We start from the raw sequence: 23,885 nt of genomic DNA on the forward strand, positions 1-23,885 counted from the left end.
ATACATATAAGTGTGTTTGTATATATACCCCTATACAGAAGTTTAGATGTTTTGCCTGCCTCCAAAAAAATGCCCAAAAAAACGCCTGCGCCAAAAAAAACGCCCAGGTGTGTTATTGCAGGGTTTTTTTTGGGCATTTTTTTGGGTTCTTTGGAGGCAGGCATGACATCTCAACTTCTGTATAGGGGTATATATACACACACACTTATATGTATATATACCCATACACATATATAGGTGTGAAAGTAGCAGAACACTATACTTGCGCTAATGAAATAATTAACACCAATATGGCTCCGCTCCTATCACACCTATATATGTGTAAGTGTAAAATACATATAAGTGTGTGTGTATATATACCCCTATACAGAAGTTCAGATGTTTTGCCTGCCTCCAAAGAACCCAAAAAAATGCCCAAAAAAACGCCTGCTGCAAAAACACACCTGGGCGTTTTTTTTTGGTGCAGGCGGTTTTTGGGCATTTTTTTGGGTTCTTTGGAGGCAGGCAAAACATCTGAACTTCTGTATAGGGGTATATATACACACATACTTATATGTAGTTTACACATACACATATATAGGTGTGATAGGAGCGTAACCATATTGGTGTTAATTATTTAATTAGCGCAAGTATAGTGTTCTGCTACTTTCACACCTATATATGTGTATGGGTATATATACATATAAGTGTGTGTGTATATATACCCCTACACAGAAGTTCTGATGTAATGCCTGCCTCCAATAACCCCCAAAAAATGCCCAAAAAAAACGTTGCTACAAAACCGGCAAGGTGTGAAAATAGCGAAGCCATATCACTGTTCTATAAGTGACATAATACAAACAATCTTTTTTTTTTTATGGTTCTGGACATGCTACAGAGCTGAAACTTCACAGGTACACCTTTTAGACCCCACAGACACTAAATCCAAAGTCAAAATCAAAAAATCTCTTTTATTTATTTATTTTTTTCAACAATTGGCTCTCTATCAAAAATGACAATTTTTAAGAACTTTTTTTTGTGTGATTAATAGTCCCTGGGGCATGACCCAGAACCCTAGGCACTTTTTAGGGGCATTTATTGGGTTTTAGGGCTTCAAAATGGTGTTTTTTGATTACTGAAGTTCGGGTCCCATTGATTTCAATGGGGTTCTGAAATCCGGGCCGAACTTTTGGGAAGTTCGGGTGTTCTGGTCGAACCGAACTTTTCAAAAGTTCGATCATCCCTACTACTGAAAAATTTGGCTAAGCATAGAATTATACCTACCATGTTGCTTTCCTTAGATATTTAGAAAGCCTTCCATTCAATCTCATGACCCTATTTATTTTATACCCTAAGATGGTGATGTTTTGGTCCCTATATTCTCAACTGGAGCATCTTTCTGAAAGCTTTTGTGTGATATTTAGGTTTTAAATGAGATTCCTTTGATATAATGACATGATACAGCACAAGGTGCTATAGAGCCTTTAGTCCAAATGATAGGAGACAATGCAAACATTACTGACTTGAAATTGGCTAGAACGGCACACAAAATATGCTTGCTTGCAAATGAGCACAAACCACCCTAGTGCAATTAATCCTTTCAATAAATAAGTTAAAAAAAAGATGCTTAAGGCTGGGTTTCACACTTAATACTGATTTGGCTCACAGCAGGGGTCAAGTCTGTCCCTGTTCTCCATTTTAGGGATGAATCAGGTCTGAATCTTTACCTTAATCCTGGGCCCCTGTGCAGTCCGCTCCACAGCTGCCATGGAGATGTGTGAACCGGCGCCATTGAGGGCTGGGCACACTCTCCTATCATGCGAATTGGATGAGGGAAACCTGCATCCAATTCGACTAGTGTGTAACCAGCCTCTAGGCTCATCAAAACCACACTTCAGTCTTTAACATTAATTTGGATGTGATGATCTCTGCACAGTGCGGGACTGGTGATGGTGAAGCAAGCCTAACAGGGAGAGCAGCAGCTGCCACATGTATCACACAAGCAGGCTGGCGGATGGATCAGGAATTCACAAGAACTTCAACACAAGCCCACACCGCTCACTAGGGAATGCCAAGAGGAACTGACAGTGATGTGAAGGATATAGGAAGTGACCGGTTACAGCTGCAGCTGCTGCTTTCCCTGTCAGGCTTGCTTCACCAGTTCAGTACTGTTCAGAGGGATCATCACATCCAGAGTGGGATTTCCATCCAGGTGGATGTTAAAGACTGAGATGTGGTTTTGATGATGATTAAGTCATGTTTGGGGTCCCGCTGGTATTGAAAGAGCTGAATTCTATAGAAAGTGATTTTTTTACCCCTTGTGACCAGACTGTGTTTATCTCTATTAGATTCAATGGACTGAATCATCAGCTGTTTTTTTTTTTTTATCTTGCTGGCGCAGTCACTATTTGATATATGATGTTTTGAATTTTTTTGCAAATGATGCTCTGCTGTTTCTCACAAATCCTACCACCTGTCTTGCTTATCTGTTACATTTTTTTGCTCTGTCTCTAAACAACGCCAGGTCTAAAGCAATCAACATTTCTCTCCCACCTTCAATACTACCTCATACTCAAACATGATTTTGAATTCCAATGGGTTGATGTTAATTCTTCTTATTTTGGTGCATAGCTGACAAATTCTTTAAGAGCTCTTTATGACGTAAGGGAAATATAATCTCTCTTTAGAGTATTTCCTATTGTGTCCCATGCTACACTCTCTTAATTCTACAAAACCAAATAAGTTGTTTGATTTGGAACCCCCTTGGTTAAATGGTTGGTTGGTGGTTCCCTATCTCTAAATATTCCTTGGCAGCACAAATTAGTGAACTCACCAATTATCATGAAACACATGTCATTTCCCTGTGGGTGTGTTTAGTTAGTCCTCCTGATATCAACCACATAGGATTGACAATTTACTATGACTTCTACCCAGGGATACAATGGGTTTAGGTGAGTATATCATGGATTAGAGGCTGCCCCATGTCCCTCAATAATATACAAAATAATTCATCTCCCATGGGACATTACTGCAGCCAAAAAGCTATAACACACACTTTTAAAAGAAAAAAAGCTTATTTGTACAAAAAAGATTAAAATTCCTTATTAACATAAAATGATGTGGTCTATTGGTTTGACAATACAGTCTATTATTCTCCCATCGGGAGTAAAAATAGTATACAACATGCATCAGTGAATAAATCAATTGCTACTGAAATTGTATACCATACATAATAATCTGATTAGTTGCCACCGGTTGTTCCCGACATGCTTCAATTGTGAACAATCTTTTTCAGGGAATATCAGGTGGAACTCACATGAGTTAAAAGACCAGATAGGTGGTGTATACAGTTACTGCAGCCCATCACAGAGGGGTCCCAAATAAAGGCAGTGGAGCCAAAATCCCACAAGGGGTCAAGGGGGAGGTGAGCAACTAGATGAAGGAGGCCCAAAATAAACATCAAATTTTCCCATTAATCTGATAGTTTATGTAGCAGAATTTCCAGGCATTGGGCCTAATGTGAGTCTGCCATGGTTACCGGTAACGCCAGAAGCCCATTTAAGCTGAACACCCACGTGTGAGATCTGAGACAATGAACAGTCTGGCATCTTTATTTTGTTTTGTTTATTTTGTATGAGGATGGGAGAAGGGAATGAGTGGGATTCTCCTCTGGCTCAACTAGGTACAAATTGGGACTCTTGAAGAAAAATGCCTACTGATGCTGCCTTGACGTTGGCTGAATGCCGGTCAACTGTCCGTTGAGGCTTGTGAATCTGACTTGCTGTCTGTGAACTTGAGTGTAACTTCTGACACTTCTGGTTAGCTCAAAAGTCAAGCACTGTACTGAAGACTGACTTCTGACACTCTAGTTAGCTCAAAAGTCTAGCACTGCTCCCTCCAGTCCTTCCTGACTGAGGTAGCCTTTGTAAACTGTTTTTGCTGCAACTCTCAACACTGCACACTGCACGCTGTATACTTACCACTTCAGGGCCCACCTGCTGGCACCCTCTCTACTCTTCAGGGTCCACACTGGCACCCTCTTTTACTCTTCAGGGTCAACACTGGCACCCCCTTTCCTTTTGCTCCTGCACCGGCTAGCTAGCTCCCAGATCCCTCTGACCTTCTCCAGAGTGGTCCCCTCTCACTAGGCAGACCCCCAGGGGTAGTTTGCACTACTCACGAATGGGAACGCTTTCCTGAAACTCGACCCCTCTCAGCTCCGCTGGTCCTCTAAACACCAGATCCTCTCTGCAGCTCAGCTCAGCCCTCTGTCCCCTCAGGCCAGCCGCCTGGGACACCTGATTCCTCTTGACAGGAGGAGAGACAGCCGTCCTCTCCCTGCTGGGACTCTGCTTCCCGCCAAAGACGCTGCGTCATGCGCTTCCCTCAAACTTATACCCACTCCCAGAATGCTGTGCGGCAGAATCTGCCTTTCTCGGGTAGATACAAGCCTGGGTGAGCCATTGGCTGGGTTTCCTCCACTGCCTTATGAGAGAGCCCTCATTGAGCACAGTGGGGAGACACCCCAGTCTCAACAGCCACACCTGGGAACCATGACAGACCAGTCCTCAAGTCTGTAAACTTTCACTGATACGGTGTGTCCTGTGAGACCTCTGTTTATCATAGATATGAATGGAGGTGAATGTCTAGTCTAGCACAAATATATACAGAAATGACCCACATAAAGAGCAATAAATGATTTACCTGCACGTCCCCCCCGGTGTAAGTAAACTTGGTTATCCAACTGGAAAATATGAAACAACATTTGTTATTTGTAAATAGTTTTTTGCTCATAAGTATTTTAACAATAACAAAAGAAAGGAAGTCCATATTTAGAGGCTCTAAGAGCCAACAGAGGCTCTGTAAAATGTATTAAGTCACCTGAAACAGGTCACACTGACTAGCTTTATTTTCTTTGAATAGGTAAGCTACACTTAAAAAAAAATCAAAAGTTGCTGTCAACAAGTTAGCCTGCAGTTTCCTGCTTGTGTATTCTCACCTAATTGCTGTTATGCTTTTTCTACCCTGATTCCTTTCACATGTGTGACTTTGCTGTGCTCACCTTGTGGGTTTAATTTCCTTCCCTGCCCTTTCCTTCCCTTCCATCACTTCCTGGTCTTCCTCCTAGCTTGTACGCCTATATATGGCTGGCCATACATTATACAATTTTCTTGTACAATTTTCATTTAGATTTCCAAAACTATATAATATGAGGTCAAACCTAAAAACTTTCAATTTGTATGCAATCAGGCAGGCCCTTCCACTACATAATTGAAGGTAAATCTAAAGGACATTGAACAAAAAAATTGTATAATGCATGGCCAGCCTAAGACATGTTCAATTTAGCCCACGTTGCCTGAGCAACTTCACAGTTCTCTGAGCTCCTGGTTGTTTGCTACTTGTGTATACTTTGCTTGAACACCTATGTACTAATCTCGGCATCTTCCAACATCTGTGCTTGTTTACTGCCTGTCCTGACCTTGGCTTGTCCCATGGATTTCCTGTTGTCTCTTGCTGTTTGTACTCTGCACAAGCGAGTGGTCTCTGCATCCTCAGCTGGGCATACTTGGGGGCCACGACCTGGTTCCAGCTTGCTGCAAGTCCATCCCCACCATCAGGGTCCCTGGTGAAGAAGCAAGCTGGGGCTTAGAATCCACGCCTTGGGGAACTCCAAGTTGGCAAGCTACAAGGCCTCACTACCACAGACGCTTGACAGTTGCAATATCTTTTGTTTATTTTCTCTTTTTTACGCTCAATGGATTGTATGCCAGTGTATTATACAATATTGTGTTTAGCAGCGGTTAGTAAGAGTGGTGAGTAAAATGGGTGGCTTGTCAGATTTTTAGGAGGAATAACAATTAGTTCCTGAGTAGCTGGAGCATCTTTACACATAAAGGGAAATTATTTTAAGACAAAGAGTGTCTATAGTTATTACTGCATACACAAAGCATGGTAAGACTTCATTCATCAAAGAAAAATAGTGGCCAAAACCAAACCTGATTGACAGAGACTGCCGAACTCTAATAAGGATTGTGGCCAAACAACATAAAATGACTGGAGCAGCAAGGTGCATGCCCCGAGGACTCCAAGATGGCAGCTTAGCTTTGGAGTTCCGCACCGCTCTGGTCCTCTAAGCCCCACCACAGCCTTCAGAGCACTCGTTCCTGACCCGGTCCACCAGCGATCGACTTGGGAATACCCAGGGAATAATCTGATGTCCGGAGGCTCTGCCAGGAGAAATCTGTCCAGTCACATCCCGCGGCCGGTCCGTCACATGAGGCACAGACGGTGATACAGAGGATTCAATTGCTGACCAAGACACCTGTAGCCCTGCAATGACTCCTATATAACATGTCACAGTGAGTAATCAGCCCCATGCTGCCCCTTCCCTAGCATCTACTGAATCATTGATTTGGAGTACATGTGAAGACCTTATCCTGACACCCATGAGTGACCTTCTGGCTACCCCAGATGCATGTGAGAAGGGGGCCTACAATCCACATATCACTCCTACTTATTTCCTTTCGCTGATAGCTGCTTTTTCCACAATGCTGTCCAGGGGTCTGGCCCAAACAGCTGCACAGATCACCTCCTTCATCCATGGTGAACTGCAGCATTTGGGATCAGGGATGGAAGTCATGGAAAAGAAGACTGATCAATCTGTAGCCAGAATTAACCAAAACACTTCCAGAATACAGGACATCCAGGATCAGTTGCAAACTGCATTGTCCAAAATAGATGACCTTGAAAACCATTCAAGACGATACAACTTCAGAGACAGAGGACTCCCTGAATCAGTGAAAGAAGTTAACCATGCAATTCGCTCATTCATCAAGGACTTAATCCCAGACATCCCAGAACACCGTTTGCAATTGGACAGAGTGCACAGAGCCTTGCAACCAATGTGATCTGATGGTCTATCCAGAGATATTATAGTTAAAACCCACTTTTACTCTGTTAAGAAAGAGGCAATGAAATTGTCCAGAAATTCAGATGGGCTCAATATTCAGGGACATCAGGTCTAGGACTTTGCGGACCTCTCTCCCTTTACCGTACAAAGACGTCGTTCTGTGAAACCCCTCCTTCAAGTTCTGGCTTCTCATCATTCTGAGAAGGCCCACAGCTTCTCATCATTCTCAGGAGGTGACAACTCAGGACAACTGTATCCTTTTTAGCACTTTCTGGAACTGATTTTTCAGACCACCTTCCTCTCCCCACAATTCATGCTAGCTTTTAGCATGAGCTTACTTCTTTGTTTACTGGGGACTCCTCCAAGGTGGGGGGGGGGGGGGGGAGAGGGGACTGGTAGTCCTATTCCCCAATGTTTGACAAGTTCAAAGTCTAAATTGTCTTAAACTTTCCAAGGTTTTTCCTACACCTTCCTTTAGGCATGTTTGTTGTTAAGATACAACTGAGATGTCATCAAAGGGTGGCTCCTAGGGTTCTCCCCTTTGGTGGGGCAAACTCGGGGACTCGCTATAATCATTGGATACATTGCTCTATGGAATACTATGATTGACCCTGTGCAAATGGCTTCTTGATGCTCCCGGTGTGTAACAAAGAAATCTTCGCTGTCTGATTGCTTGACAGGGGATAGGGGGCAGCTTAGCGACAACTGTTCAGGCCCTACTCCTTCCATGTTTTAACCACTTCTGGACTGGAAGGATTTGCCCCCCTAATGATGAGGCCATTTTTTGAGATTCGGCCCAGATGCTTCTCCCCTGTGCTTCAGAGGGTGTAATCTAGTTGGCTCCATGTTTCACAATGTTGGTCTTGCCCCCATATTAGAGGTTATTGGAACACAAATCTCCACCTAATACGGAAAGTAACTGGGGATGTTGTTCCTCAGGATCCATTTTTAGCCCTCTGGAACCACAGGGAGCTACAATTACGATAGCCGGAGCCTGGAAGAAACCCTCAGTCTCAATATCAGCAACAAAACGGAAGGTCTCCTGGATCATGTTCCAGGAACAACTTGTTGCTAAACTTCCAGATAGAGTGCGAAAGTTTGATGCAGTCTGGACACCTTTATGTTGGAGTTCCCTTGTACCCAAGCATGGTATTCCTCCAAAAGGACCCTCCCGGCAGACCTACTTCCTCTCCTCTTTCTCATTGACTTTTCTTTCTCTAAAAGCCACTTGGCTTCTCCCCCCCTTTCTTCTCTCTCTTAAATTTTCATCTATTTTTTATCCCTAATTGTGAAACGCTTTTTCCGCTTCTCATGTTACTATTACTTTTTTTCTGGACACAAGAGTGGATCTTTCATTTCTGTTATCCCTCTCTATATGATTCAAGTGGCCCTGGCTCTGACATTAGCTATACCGGTGGCTTTGGACGGGGGATGGAGGGGGCCTTCCGGGTCTCCAGATACCCGTGATGGGGTCTCCATGTCCACAGTTTGATCCCATGGGGGTGGCGTGTCTGTTCCCCACCGAGATGGAGGGGCCCTGGCGATGTTCCCTTCCCCTAGCCCAAAATCCCCTGGTCCTTCTACAACTAGAAGCTTAGAGGGTGTAAGAAGCTTTGGCTACTTGTTGTGGTCATTCATTTTGTTTGATTTATATTTTCTCTGTCTCCATATAATTACACAAACCACTCTAAAAGGTTTTGATTTCTTTTACTGTACTTGTTCATTTACACCTTTGGGCTTTGCAGACTAATTTATTATCTGTATGTACCTTTTATCAAGATTTTCAATAAACATATTGAAAAGAGAAAAAAACGGGAGTCCTCAAGCGCAGACATGTCTGGCTGATGCTCCACTCAAAGGGGACAGAAAACCACATACAGCAGCGGCTGCCCGTCGAATATCCGCTCAGTTTTTACAGCATTAGTACAGGAAACTGTGCTGTACATAAGGGTATGGTTTTCAGCGGGTCTTGGACTAAATTTAAGTCCAAAAGTGGCAAGGAAGTGCTGTCCAGAGCCTCAATTAAAATGGCGTCGGCTCCCTCTCCCTCAGCCGCCTCAGAATCACCTCACAGCGCTGACACAGCAGTGAAACTATTCCCTCCTCTCCTCACATATCAAACTGAAACAGTCCGCAGTACCTCAGTTTCACAGGATGAAAAGTACATTGAGTCAGTCTCTCCCAATATATTATCACATATTGAACATATGTTTCAAAAGGCACTTAAACAGACTTCTGACCATATTACTAATAGCCTGACTAAAGAGATAAGGAAGCTGGGCACACACATAGCTAATCTTGAAACAAGGATAGAGGATTTTGAGAATTTTACACAGGACCAAAATACAGAAATTGAGAATCTTAAAGAGGAAAACTTAATACTTCAGTCTCGTCTAGAAGTTTTTGAAAACAGGGCAAGACGCTCCAATATGCGCATAAGAGGCATTCCTGAATCCATAACTGACTTACAAGCGACAATGTTAGCCTTGTTTCAGGAATTACAACCTGCTATTCCAGTCGAACGCCTGGAAATGGACAGAGTCCATCGCGCCTTATCTCATAAAAAATCAGAGGGTCCACCCAGAGACATCATCATTAAATTCCATTATTACCATACAAAGGAACAGCTCTTATCAGCTGCTAGAGAAAAAGGATCCTTAAATTTTCAGGGTCACGAATACCAAATCTTCGAGGTTCTGTCTCCTATCACCATAAATAAAAGAAGAGCTCTTAAACCATTATTACAAATATTGCAGCAAAAAACATATCCCCTACCAGTGGGGTTTTCCTTTTTCGGTGCGTTTTACTTTTCAAGGTACTAAATACAAATGTCATTCATCTGAAGATTTTCAAAACACCCTTCAAGACCTTCACCTAACTGAACACCAGAACTTGCAAGGCTCAGAAAATGCTCAACGCAGATCTGCCTCTTGCTCACCACACACTTTTTCAAAATCCTCTGGGAAACAAAATCGTCGTGATTCACATAAACGTGGTCACTTCATCTCTCCTTCTCCATCTGCTGAAGATTCCATGGACTGATGGACCAGATAATTATTTTATCTCCTCTGTCTTATGCCAATGTGTCCCATTTTGGTCATCCAATTTATTTTTCCTAGAAAAGACTTCAGTGTCTTTCTTTATCTTGCCAGTATAATATTTCATGGATCTAATCCCTTTTTGCCACATACTTCTAATTTGTTTTTTGAGCTAAATGCTCAAGCTCATACATGTTATAGCAAACTACACTATGGCACAGAATTCCATTTAGTTCTACTTATTGTAGATCAATCCCTGTTGCTTGGTTCAAACCAATCTTTCTTTTTTTTGAATATGGTTATTATTCAGTTTCACTGTGCTACATCCTTTCCTATCTATAATATGAGCTAGAAGACATGGATAACTTCCTTTAGAGCTCTATAAAGTTCTTTATAGTTGATACTCATTCCTATGAAATGAATTCTTAGATTCGCAGTATCTTGCACAGCTACTACTGGCAGGAGTACTGTGATTTCTGCTCGTTATTATGGCATAAGTCGCTTATACTACTGTATATTTTTTAGTGATTATTAACTTGTGGTTTTCTGTACCTTCCTAGGTTGTTCCGTGCATCCTCACTTTGTTATCCTCGGTGGCCTCTCCCTTTCAGAGACTACTGACGGTAGCGATTTAGCCTTTGTTGGGGGATTTCCATCTCCCATCAACGGCCATACGTTCCTATTGGTTGTGCCTTAATTATTTGTTTTATATATTACCTTCTATGCTAAGCACACAATTGTCCCTTCTGTTTAGTTCTTCCCTTTTCTCTACACATTTCCTCCCCCTTCCCACATCGAGTATGAAACAATCGACAAATTCCACAATGGTATGGTATGCTAGACATCGTTTATATACAATCTTATGGCCCCCCTAAATATAATGTCCTTGAATGTTCAGGGACTAAATAGCCCAAACAAACGTACTAAAGCTTTTCGCAACTTTGCATCATTAAAAGCACACATTTTGTGTCTTCAAGAGACACACTTCACCTTACAATCCACTCCCAAATATTTTAGTCCTAAATATCCTAAAATTTTCACTGCCTCTGCGTCTACAATACAACGAGGTGTGCTAGCTGCCTTTCATCGGTCTACTCCATTTACTCTTGTACATGAAATCAAGGACCCTGAGGCCAGGTATCTGATTCTCACGGGATACCTTATTGACTCTGCTATCACTATAGTGTCATATTATGCTCCCAAAAAAAATCCTATTCCATTTCTTTTGCATCTTTTTCAGGTTGTGGATTCTCATAGAATGGATGCAGTTCTGATTTGTGGCATAGGCGGCTCTCTAATTAGGCAAATTAGGCGGTCGCCTAAGGCCTCGCACCTACAGGAGCCTCGTGGCCAGTGGCGGAGTGACAACATTTGGAAGGGTGCTGTCAGGGAAATCTCCCAAGTAAAAGATTGTTTTAAATCCTCGGATATAAAAGTTGCAGCACTGTGCTGCAGTCCCTTCACTGCGGCTGCCAGGTGTCTGTTGTCCGCTGACACTTACCCCACCTTCTCTGCCTGGGGATTGGCGGTCTGATCATGTAATCCTAAGATGTGGAGGAATCGGTGGGCGTGTACCTGCATCAGTAGGAAGTGACTGCCAGGTCAGGTCACTCTGCTATCATCGTTTGTTGCTCTGGGAGGAGAGCTCTGCCCTGGCCCAGGAACATACAGGTAACCAGGCCAGACTTGTCACTCTGCAGGCTGGTCATAGAATTGTGGTGTCTACTACGCAAAGGGGGTGAGTAGCCCCAGGGAATTTGAAAGAGTCTTAGAATGGTTGGTGGAGGAGGAGGAGAAGAAGAAGGTCCTGGGTGGCTGGGGGATGAGAGGGTGGCTGGAAGAGAAGGAGAGGGTCCCTGGGTGGCTAGGAGAAAAGGAGAGGGTCCCTGAGTGGCTAGGGGAAAATGAGAGGGCCCCTGGGTGGCTGAAGGAGAAGGAGAGGGCCCCTGGGTGGCTGAAGGAGAAGGAGAGGGCCCCTGGGTGGCTGAGGGAGGAGGAGAGGGCCCCGGGTGGCTGATGGAGGAGGAGATGGCCACTGGGTGGCTGGGGGAGAAGGAGATGGCCTTTGGGTGGCTGGGGGAGAAGGAGAGGGCCCCTGGGTGGCTGGGGGAGAAGGAGAGGGCCCCTGCATGGCTGGGGGAGAAGGAGAGGGCCCCTGGGTGGCTGGAGGAGAAGGAGAGGGACCCTGGGGGGCTGGAGGAGGAGAGGGACCCTGGGTGGCTGGAGGAGGAGAAGGAGAGGGACCCTGGGTGGCTGGAGGAGAAGAAGGAGAGGGACCCTGGGTGGCTGAAGGAGGAGAGGGGCCCCTTGGTGGCTGGGGAAGAAGGAGAGGGCCTCTGGGTGGCTGGGGGAGGAGGATGTGATGCCAGAGTCAGTTGCCAGGGAAGAGAGTGGAGCTGAGCCAGTCCTGCATATCTGACATCAAAGCCAAACATGGTGGAGCTGGAGCCCTTTGCCCTACACAATAACAGCACCCGGGGTGGAAGGTGAGGGGTAGCGGGGCTGTGACATTATATAGCATATGGACTCTGTACATTATTAGTAGTTTTGGTTGGAGTTGCCCTTTAGATGTTTAACTCAGGGAGGAATGGCAGTGCACTATACTGGAATTTACAGTACCCTCCGAGGGGACTCAGGTATGGCAGCCTTCTGCAGTGGGACTTGTTGTGCCCTAGACTGTGGCGGATTGAGGAAGGGAAGTGTAAGGGGGTCTCTGGAAACTCTGATGCAAGAGGGAGCTTTGGTGACCACAGAGTTCCCTTTTACACCAGAGTCCCCATCTTTCCCCCTCAAATCAGGTTTCCCAGAACTCCTCTTACATCAGAGTCTTTAGAGTTCCCTCTTACAGTGTAAGGGGGGAAATCTGGAGACTCTGATGTAAAGGGGGCTCTGTGAAATATGATTTAAGAGGGGGACTCTAATGTTAAGAGGAATTCTGTGGACTCAGATGTAAGGAGGATATGCTGGGGGTAATCTGATTTAAAGGCGAACTCTTATGTAAGGGGGGACACTGAACTGTGATGTAAGGAGGGACTCCTCAGGGAATCATGACCTATAGGGAAATGCTGGGGACTGTGATGTAAGAGCAGACATATATATATACCCGATGTTTAATGATCTTTGATTAAAGAAGAATTGGTTAGAGAAAATTCTAGAAACTGTGAATTCATAGTACAAAGGTTAAGGCTCTAAATATATTCAATTTATACAGTTAATTTTTATCGCTTTAATTATTTTTCCCATTATGGGCGTGAGTGGGGCCTCATGTCCAAGTTTTGCCTTAGGCCTCACAAAGCCTAGAGCCGCCTCTGAATTTTGTGGTGATTCAAATCAAGTTATTTAACCATTGCTGGATAAATCCCCTATATCTTCTTCGAGCAGCCCTAATAAACTCTCATTCTCACAACTGCTTGCAAAACATAATATGGTAGATTCTTGGAGAGAGGTGAATCCAAACAAGCGTAGATACACATATTACTCGCACCCTCAAAAAACTTTCTCCCGCATAGACCATATATTTCTCACTATAGGTCTCATACCTGAAACGATTGCATCTATGGTCATACCAATCACATGGTCTGACCATAATGCAGTATGCACAGTTATTGCTTCAACTATTCCTAAAGCACATGACACTATGTGGTGCCTTAATGACTCTTTATTAAAAAATACATCTCATTGTCTGGATATTAAAAATGCTCTCTCTGAATATCTATTACATAATTCAACGCCAGATGTGTCTCCTCTTACTTTATGGGAGGCACACAAACCAGTTATTCATGGTATTTGTTTGAGACAGGCTGCACTCTTTAGACGTGAACGTAAAACACTTAGCCAGAAATTGGAAACAAACTTTAATACATGCTACACAGTATATCAAAATAATCCTACTTCTTCTAATAAAAATAATCTTGATAAAGCTAGGCTTGAATTTGATCTGTTTCTTACAGAGTCTGCAGATAAGACACTTCAGAGATTGCGTCACAATTTTTACATTAAAGCACATAAACCAGATTCACCCATGGCCCGCATGCTCGCGTCACTCCATAAACCATTTAAACCCATATGTCTTAAAATCTCGAGAGATACATTTTCCAGCAACCCTATAAAAATTCTTAAGAAATTTAAAACACACCTAGCTACTCTATATTCATCTGAAAACAATTTGAATTTTTCTGCGGCAAATTAATTTTTTGCTCAACTATCCCTACCGACTCTTTCTCAGTCTCAGATGGAATTTATGGAAAAATCAATAACACCAGATGAAGTGTCCCAAGTTATAAAATCACTAAAATTAAATAAAAGACCAGGCCCTGATGGTTTTTCGGCATTATACTACCGTTTTTTTTCCGATTCCCTTTCGTCTATCCTAGCTAATGCTTTCAATACACTTCTTAATGGCCAATCCTTTAAACAGGAAACTTTAACAGCAATCATCTGTATGCTCCCGAAGCCTCAAACTGATGACACGATTTGGCCGAACTATCGACCAATTTCCTTATTAAATTTAGATATTAAAATTCTAGCTAAAATTATAGCTTCCAGACTAAATAACTTCATAGGATAACTCATTTATAGGGATCAAGTAGGTTTCATACCTATTCGCCAAGCTACTGACAACATTAAACGTGCAACTTGCATCCCCTCGTGCTTCCTATCACTAGAAATTAAAAAAGCCTTTGATACCATATTCTGGCCATATTTGCAATATACTCTTAGTAAATGGGGTTTTGGCCCAAATTTTTTCAAATGGATCTCTGCGCTTTATAACAAACCTAAAGCATATATTAAACACGCAGGCTATAAATCAGACTTGTTTAACATAGAGAGAGGCACGCGTCAGGGGTGCCCTCTCTCCCCTCTCTTATTTGCCCTTCTCATAGAACCTCTAGCACACAGTATTAGAAGTAATCCCTCAATTTCTGGCATAGAACTAGGTGGTCACCATCATAAGTTGTGTTTATTTGCAGATGACATTCTTCTTTTTCTATCATCTCCCCATATATCAGCCCCTAATATCATTGCTACCCTTAATAAATGTGCTGCTATTTCAGGACTAAATATAAATTTTCAAAAATCCACGGCCCTTAATATCTCATTGAGTGAATCTGAGTTAAATTTAGCGCAAAATGCGTTACCATTTTCATGGTCTTTGAAGCGCATTCCATATTTGGGTATAAAATTTACTCCCAACCATTCTGATCTTTATGCAGCCAACTTTACTCCACTATTGAAAAAAGTTACTGAACTATTGAAGAAATGGGCAACACTTCCATTGTCGTGGTTTGGGAAGATAAACACAATCAAAATGGTTATTCTACCCAAATTTTTATATTTATTTAGGGTCCTGCCAATTCATATACCTGCACATTTTCTTCGAATCTTACAACGTAAAATAATTAAATTCACCTGGGGTCCAATCAAACCTAGATTGCCCGAATCCACATTGATTCTCCCCAAAACAAGGGGTGGACTGGGTCTCCCCAATTTTGCCACATATTACAAAGCTGCGCAATTGGCACAATTAACTAAGTATCATGCCACTAATGAAATTCCCTTATGGGTTGCGATAGAATCTATTGAATGTGACCCCATCTCAATTTCCATTCTCTTATGGTTACAACCATCAGATCGAAAACATATTACTAACCCAATTACCAAGCATTCTCTCTCTTTATGGGATAAACTAAAGACTAATTATAATTTACAGTCTACACACAATCCACTACAATCTTTTCTGAGAAATCCAGCCTTTTATCCGGCTTGGGAATTCCCAAATTCATTTCGGGCATGGTCCAGGTCAGGCCTGTCAATGTTATTTAATCTGGTCTCTAGCTCTTCTATCTTAAATTTTCCTGTACTTTGTGAATCATATCATTTACCACATTCAGAACTTTTTCGATATCTCCAAATTAAACATTTCTATACCCCATATATAACAAATGGTACCATTCTGAATCAGCTCTCTCAATTTGAGCGTATTTGTATCAAGAACCCACACTCCAGAGGTCTAATTTCTAGCATATATTCTCAATTGCTTAACAATCCAGACGTAGATACACCAAACTATGTCAGAAAATGGGAAACAGACCTTGGCCGTACACTTAACCAATCAGAATGGTCTGAAATCTGGTCTGTAACGAAATATTCTTCTTCAAATATTATCGCAATTGAATCATCATACAAGATTCTTTCACGATGGTACTTGGTGCCAGCTAGAATCGCCAAGTTTACACCAAACTATCCGGCCTTTTGTTTTAGAGGTTGTACGGAAATAGGTACACATGTTCATATATGGTGGAATTGCTCAATTGCTACAGTTTTTTGGAAAGAAATATTCTCTCTAGCATCTAAAATGTTTGAAATAGATATTACTCCAGATCTGGTGATTGCCATTTTAAATTTAAAATCTGCATGCCTGACGCGAAAACAATTCAAATGATTCCTTCAGCTTCTTAATGCCTCTAAAAAACCATAGCCAAAGCTTGGAAGACTACCAATTTTAATCTTGTAGAAGTTAAACATAGGATGAATAATGCATTATTACATGCAAAAATGGAAGCCATGGATGGCGATAAATTTAGTACTTTTATAAGCATTTGGGACCCTTGGATTAAACATGGCCTATCACCGGGTTTTGAGGAACAGGTTCTGAATGCTTGCTAGTTAAGACTTATATTTTATTTACTTTGTATTAACTTTTGTGGTACAAGTTCTATTCTCGATGCCCTCTCCTTTACCCACTATACCCTACCCACACCCTGCTGACTTCATCCTTTTCTTTTTTTTTTTTTTCCCCCACAGCCATGTTCTGAATACCTTCTCAAAATCTTAATATCTCAAAATATCATATTAATAATTCTACCTTTTTCTTTTGTTCCTTCCTTTTGTGCAAACTTCACTATACAGTATAACATTTATAATACTTCTGTAACAATAACAGTATTTCTACTTCTGTTTTTGTTTTGTAACTTGCTTTATGGCTGTTTTATAAAACTCAATAAAAGTATTGAACGAGAAAAGAGAAAAAAACGACTGTATCAAAAGTGAAATATGTCCAAAAGTGGAACTGCTTTAGGAGTGCCTACTGATTCCTTTTGCCAGCTTCAGGTATGAGGTCAAGGAAGACTCGACCATTTCCCAAAACAAATTGAAAATAGCTGCTCACTGCTTTGTCCTTTTTTTCTTGCATCAAACTGAAAAAGCTTTATTGCTCATAGAGAATGAAAACTACCACCAGACTCCAGTCCTCTCCCACCTCTATTTACTTTTGGATAGAGTGTGGAAGTATTAAAACTCAGATTAAGTTTTTACTAAAACTTTGTCAGGTTTAATGCAGTCCAAAGGTACTTTATAGAGATTGCTTCATTTCCTGTCTTGTAAAAAGGTTGTCCCCCAGGACAGGAAGTGAGGGAACATCAGCAACACAGGCAGAACTAAAATTGCTATCTAAGCAGGGGAATGCTAGTGTTTTGTAGTTGCCTGTTTCCTTATTGCAGATTTTCCCTCACTTTCTGTTTGCTAGAAGTTAGTCCCCAGTTCAAAGAGTGAGGGGAAATCTTTCTAACAAAGATTTGATTGCAGTAAAACCCTTTCCCCATTTTGTTAAAAAAAAAAAAAAAAGTTTGGGATTTATTAACCACAAAACCCAAACCCCAGCAGTCCACAGAGAACTTCACAAACCAATATCCACAGAAGTGCTTATACAGTGCCTTGCGAAAGTATTCGGCCCCCTTGAACTTTGCAACCTTTTGCCGCATTTCATGCTTCAAACATAAAGATATAAAACTGTCATTTTTTGTGAAGAGTCAACAACAAGTGGGACACAATTATGAAGTGGAACAAAATGTATTGGATATTTCAAACTTTGTTAACAAATATAAAAACTGAAAAATTGGGCATGCAAAATGATTCAGCCCCCTTAAGTTAATACTTTGTAGCACCACATTTTGCTGCGATTAGAGCTGTAAGTTGCTTGGGGTATGTCTCTATCAGTTTTGCACATCGAGAGACTGAAATTTTTGCCCATTCCTCCTTGCAAAACAGCTCGAGCTCAGTGAGGTTGGATGGAGAGCGTTTGTGAACAGCAGTTTTCAGTTCTTTCCACAGATTCTCGATTGGATTCAGGTCTGGACTTTGACTTGGCCATTCTAACACCTGGATATGTTTATTTGTGAACCATTCCATTGTATATTTTGCTTTATGTTTTGGATCATTGTCTTGTTGGAAGACAAATCTCCGTCCCAGCCAAAAAGTTTGATTTTGGTTTCATCTGACCAGAGCACCTTCTTCCACATGTTTGGCGTGTCTCTCAGGTGGCTTGTAGCAAACTTTAAACGACACTTTTTATGGATATCTTTAAGAAATGGCTTTCTTCTTGCCACTCTTCCATAAAGGCCAGATTTGTGCAGTATACGACTGATTGTTGTCCTATGGACAGAGTCTCCCACCTCAGCTGTAGATCTCTGCAGTTCATCCAGAGTGATCATGGGCCTCTTGGCTGCATTTCTGATCAGTCTTCTCCTTGTATGAGCTGAAAGTTTAGAGGGACGGCCAGGTCTTCGTAGATTTGCAGTGGTCTGATACTCCTTCCATTTCAATATTATCGCTTGCACAGTGCTCCTTGGGATGTTTAACCACTTACCGCATACTGACGTACCCGTAAGTCGGCAGACTTTGCGGGGTTATACCGGGATGATGCCTCTAGCTAGAGGCATCATCCCGGTACCGTGGTTTAAAGCCGACGGTCGGCTTTCCATCGGTAACGACCGACGCGGCTCGGGAGCTGCTCGATCGTCACCCGGATGAGCGGGGGGGGCACATCCCCCCCCTCCCGCCGCCTTCCGTGGCTTTGCTCGAGGCTCCCGTCCCGTCCCATCCGCCGGCTGGATGGAGTCCCGATGAATGCCGGAAACGGCATCAATCGGGTCTCCAATGACGTAACCCGGAGGCGGCGTCCATGACATCACTTCCGGGTTACTGTGCTGCAAAAGGCGGTAAATTTAAAAAACGGCTGTATGCAAAAACGCAGTTTTCTGCGTTTTGCATACATGGAAGTGTAGTGGAGGGGTCTAAAAAATCTAAAAAAAATTTAGCCGCCCCCGTCACCGTTAGCTCGCGCACAAAAAAAAACGTATACGCAAGTCGAGCCGTGAATGAAATCGCTGTTCAAACCACACATGTGAGGTATCGCCGCGATCGCCAGAGCGTAGGCAATAATTTAAAAAAGAGCTACACTCTAACTCTAAACTGGTAACCGTTAAATAAATGTAAAGCGTCGCCGATTGAGATCTCTATTGACCGTAGTTTGTCGCCATCCCACGGGGGGGGGCACAATTTTAAACCGTAACATGTTGGGTATCTATTTACTTGGCGTGACATCATCTTTCACAATATATATTAAAAAATGGGCTAACTTTACTGTTTAGTATTTTTTAAATGCAGTGAAATGTGATTTTTCTAATTTTTTCCAAAAAAATGGCGTTTTAAAGACCGCTGCGCAAATACCGCGTGACAAAAAATTTTGCAATGACCGACATTTTATTCTCCAGAGTCTTTGCTAAAAAAATATATATAATGTTTGGGGGTTCTAAGTAGTTTTCTAGGAAAAAATACTGGTTTTAACTTCTAAACAAAAAGTGTCCGAAATAGGGCTGGAGCTTAAGTGGTTAAAGCTTGGGAAATCTTTTTGTATCCAAATCCGGCTTTAAACTTCTCCACAACAGTATCTCGGACCTGCCCGGTGTGTTCCTTGTTCTTCATGATGCTCTCTGCGCTTTAAACTGATCTCTGAGACTATCACAGTGCAGGTGCATTTATACGGAGACTTGATTACACACAGGTGGATTCTATTTATCATCATTAGTCATTTAGGTCAACATTGGATCATTCAGAGATCCTCACTGAACTTCTGGAGAGAGTTTGCTGCACTGAAAGTAAAGGGGCTGAATAATTTTGCACGCCCAATTTTTCCGTTTTTTATTTGTTAACAAAGTTTGAAATATCCAATACATTTCGTTCCACTTCATGAATGTGTCCCACTTGTTGTTGATTCTTCACAAAAAATTACAGTTTTATATCTTTATGCTTGAAGCCTGAAATGTAGCAAAAGGTCGCAAAGTTCAAGGGGGCCGAATACTTTCGCAAGGCACTGTAACAATGCCAAAATTTAGTTTTTGGTCAATATTTTTTGCTGATTCATTTTTTCCATGCTTTGTGTATGCAGTCATAACTGTGGAGACTGTTGCTCCTGAAACACAAATTTTGCAGTTACAGTTACAGATGCCCCAAGGAAATGCCACCAACAATTTGCTCTCTTTGGAAGTCACTTGTTTTACTGACCACTCATACTAACTATATCTAGTCTAGAAATCAGATAGCTAGATTAGATAGAATGTCATAGTAAAAGACCTGAAGGTAGTGCGTGGTTAAGAAGAGCTTGGTGACTAAAATAATAATTTTGTTGCCAGAACAAAGTGATGAATCTACTTGTTAATACTGAATCATATCTTTTAAGGGACTAGAAGTTAGATCAAAAGGGGACTATGTTTCTTTATGTATGTGATCAGGCGCTTGTGCCTTTTGTGACATTGGGCACATAAGATAGACAGGCCAACAGCCATCTACAGTAGTGCGCATGGCAGGCTGACACAAATAGAGCTTTTTTTTGGTGGATTTTGATCACCGCTGCCTTTTTTACATTTTGCGCTATAAACAAAAAAATAGCGACAATTTTGAAAAAAAAAAAAAACACCATATTTTTTTAGTTTCTGCTATAAAACATTCCCAATAAAAAATTTTAAAATATCAAACTTTTTTATCAGTTTAGGCCAATTTGTATTCTGCTATGTATTTAAGGTTAAAAAAAGATCCCAAAAAGCGTATTTAATTTGGTTTTCGTAAAAGTTATAGCATTTACAAACTACGGGATAGATTTTTTGACTTTTTATTTTTTTTTTTTCGTTTTTATCAGTAATGGCAGCGATCAACGATTTTTAGCGGGACGGCGGACAGAACGGCATTTTTTACACTAATACAGTAATCAATGCTAAATATTATTCCCTGGTACTGTATAAATGACACTGGCAGGGAAGGGTTAACACTGTGGGTGATCAAAGGGGTAATGTATGCCTAGCAATGCTTACTGACTGTGGGGGGGGGCTCTGTGACAGGCACAGAGAGATCGGTGTCTGAAACTAATGATCTCTCTCTGCCTGTGTGACAGAAGAGCTGCCTGCTTTGTTTACATAAGCAGACGGGTCTTCTGTCAGTTTCTGTGACGATTGCGGGAGGCTGACGGCGATCGCCGACACTCTCCTTCCACTGCCAAACTCCCGCTGTGTCTAATCACAGCAGGACTGCATGCACATAATCACATAGATCTACGTGATTTTGCGCAGCCGAGCCACCCTGCCGCAGTAAATCTGCGCGGGGTGGTCGGCAAGGGGTTAATCATGTTGTCTATAATGTGATATTTCTTATTTACGCATAAAGATATAATATTCTGTCCAGTGCTTCACAAGTCTCCTGAGGAAGCCATTGAATGGTGAAACATGTTAAGCGGAAACTACTGTACACATATTATGACCGCATGACTTTCATTATGATTGTTTTTATGAACCTTTACATATGTACAATAACATTTATGTGTTTTTATTATTTAACCACTTTACCTCCGCTCACATGGAGGCTACTGCGGCAAAGTGCCGCGATCCCGTCCAGCGACGTAGACCTACGTCGCTGGACTCCGCCCCTTGTGGGCGGCGCTCGCGCGCCGCCGGAGGCTCGCTCCCGCTGTGTTCATTCACAGCGGGAGTCGGGCTAGCGGAGGAGCAGCGGTGATTGCCGCTGCTCTGCCCCGATCATCGGGGATCGAGTCTGGAGATCCGCCCGCTGTGTGTAAACACAGCGGGCGGATCTCCATAGTGACAGGGACTGACAGATCGGAGTGTTCAGCATAGCTGGACATCCGATCTGTCCTTCTGTCACACAGTCACCTCCCCCCCCACACGTCAGTAAGCACCAGGCATACATTAACCCCTCCCTCTCCAATAAAATTAACCCCTTCCCTGCCAGTGTCATTTTTACAGTAACAGTGCATATATATAGCACTGATTACTGTAGAAATGTCACTGGTACCCCCAAAAGTGTCAAAAATGTCAGTCAAGGGTCTGATCTGTCCGCCGCAATGTCGCAGTCCGGCAAAAAAAATCGCAGATCACCGTCATTACTCGTTAAAAAAAAAACACCAAAAATGACAGAAATCTTTCCCTTAGTTAGTAAACGCAATAACTTTTGCACAAACCAATCAAAATACGCTTATTGCGATTTTTTTTACTAAACATAGGTAGCAGAAAACAAATTGGCCAAAAATTTAAAAAAAATTAGATTTTTACATTTTTTGGGGGGGGAATTTCATATAAAAAAATGTGAAAAATATTGTTATTTTTTCAAAATAAACGCTCTTTTTTTGTTTATAGCACAAAAAGTAAAAATCGCACAGGTGATCAAATACCACCTAAAAGAAAGCTCTGTTTGTGGGAAAAAAAGGACGTAAATTTCGTTTGGGTACGGCGTCGCACGACCGCGCAATTGTCAGTTAAAGTCGCACAGCGCCGAATCGCAAAAAGTGGCCTGGACGGAAGACAGCAAAATCCTCCGGTGGTAAAGTGGTTAAATATCTTGGTATAAAGTTTTGTCTGGAACTTACAAAATCCAATTTCTGTATCTAAAAACATTCTAAAATAAATATCTTAAAAGAGATCTGAGACAAACTTGTGAATTTTTATTGCTGACAACATTGTTTTAAAAATGATTGATGTCTGTCTGTCTCTGACTGGAACAAGCATGCTGCAATTGAAGTCAGAGTTCCTGTTCTTGGTCAAAGATTCTTAGGCACCTTGAAGTTACTTATTTTTGTTATAATTCATATCACAAGAAAAAGGTAGCCAATGCATTTAAGTGGATGTGTACCAAATAACAGGCAGGCAGATTTAAGCCCTGATGAAGAGGGATGGTTTGGCTCCTGAAACGTGTTTGGATGCTTTTTTCTAGTGGTTTGATTTGTAACAACAATAAAATGTGTATGGATTCTTAAGGTGACCAATTGGCGCTCTTTTTGTTTATCTCAATTGGATCTCCTAGTGAAGGCTCTTTCCCAATATTTGGGTGGAACCTAATTTGTGGTAGAGCTGCCTAGTTTCAGTCATCAAATTTCATCCATCTTCCTGGATCCTGGTTTAGCGCCTCCTTTGAACCTTATTCTTGGTAGAAGAGTTAGGTCTGCTAGCATACAATATTTCAGTTGCATTGTTAACTTACAGATGGAGTTAAACTGTCTTCAAAATCTTCTTCTGATAAACTACTGGATGTTTGCCACAAAGGGAGGCATATAACAATGTACAAAATTGATGATAGCACAGACATTCCGATTAAGATTGCTGAAACAACACAGAAAACAATTTTAGTTTATTCTAGTGAAGTTAATCTGAAATTGTTTGACAATTTTTAGATGCAGCTTTTCACAGATTGGTGAACCTCTGATCATCTTTACTTGTAAGACACTCTGACTCTTTAGAATGCTCTTTTTATACCAAATCTTCTTACTGACCTGTTGCCAATTAAAGGGGTTGTAAAGTCAGAAGGTTTTTTTATCTTAATGCATTCTATGCATTTAGATGAAAAGCCTTCTGTGTGTAGCAACCCCCCTTAGCCTCTCTAATACTTACCTGAGCCCCCTTGCTATCCAGCGATGTCCACAAGTACCTCAGCTGTCCGGAACTCTCTCTCCTGATTGGCTGAGACAATCACTGTCCGTTCACTCTACCACGGCACGACTTCGGGGGCGACCTGTGAAGTCGCGTGCACCGCGACATCGGCGCGACTTGCACAGACTTCACATAATTGAAGTCAATGCAAGTCGCTCCGATGTCGCCCCGAAGTAGTACAAGAACAATTTT

General features: G+C 42.0%; 1 protein-coding gene across 1 annotated transcript in view; it reads right to left on the bottom strand.

The window, feature by feature from the left end:
• The window catches only part of LOC309550104 (adhesion G protein-coupled receptor F5-like), a gene marked incomplete at its 3' end in the record, with an annotated part of 113,698 nt that extends 90,335 nt beyond the window's left edge, over positions 1-23,363 (bottom strand). The window contains exons 1-2 of the mRNA XM_082250561.1: positions 23,248-23,363; positions 4,684-4,723 (exon numbers count right to left, since the gene is read on the bottom strand). Of these exons, the coding sequence (XP_082106687.1) occupies positions 4,684-4,723; positions 23,248-23,352 (145 nt within the window). The 5' untranslated portion in view covers positions 23,353-23,363. The remainder of the gene's footprint in view (positions 1-4,683; positions 4,724-23,247) is intronic.
• Positions 23,364-23,885: the final 522 nt, after the last annotated feature.

This window comes from Pelophylax lessonae (genome assembly GCF_965119305.1).
Source record: "Pelophylax lessonae genome assembly, chromosome: 3".
Taxonomy (NCBI): Eukaryota; Metazoa; Chordata; class Amphibia; order Anura; family Ranidae; genus Pelophylax; species Pelophylax lessonae.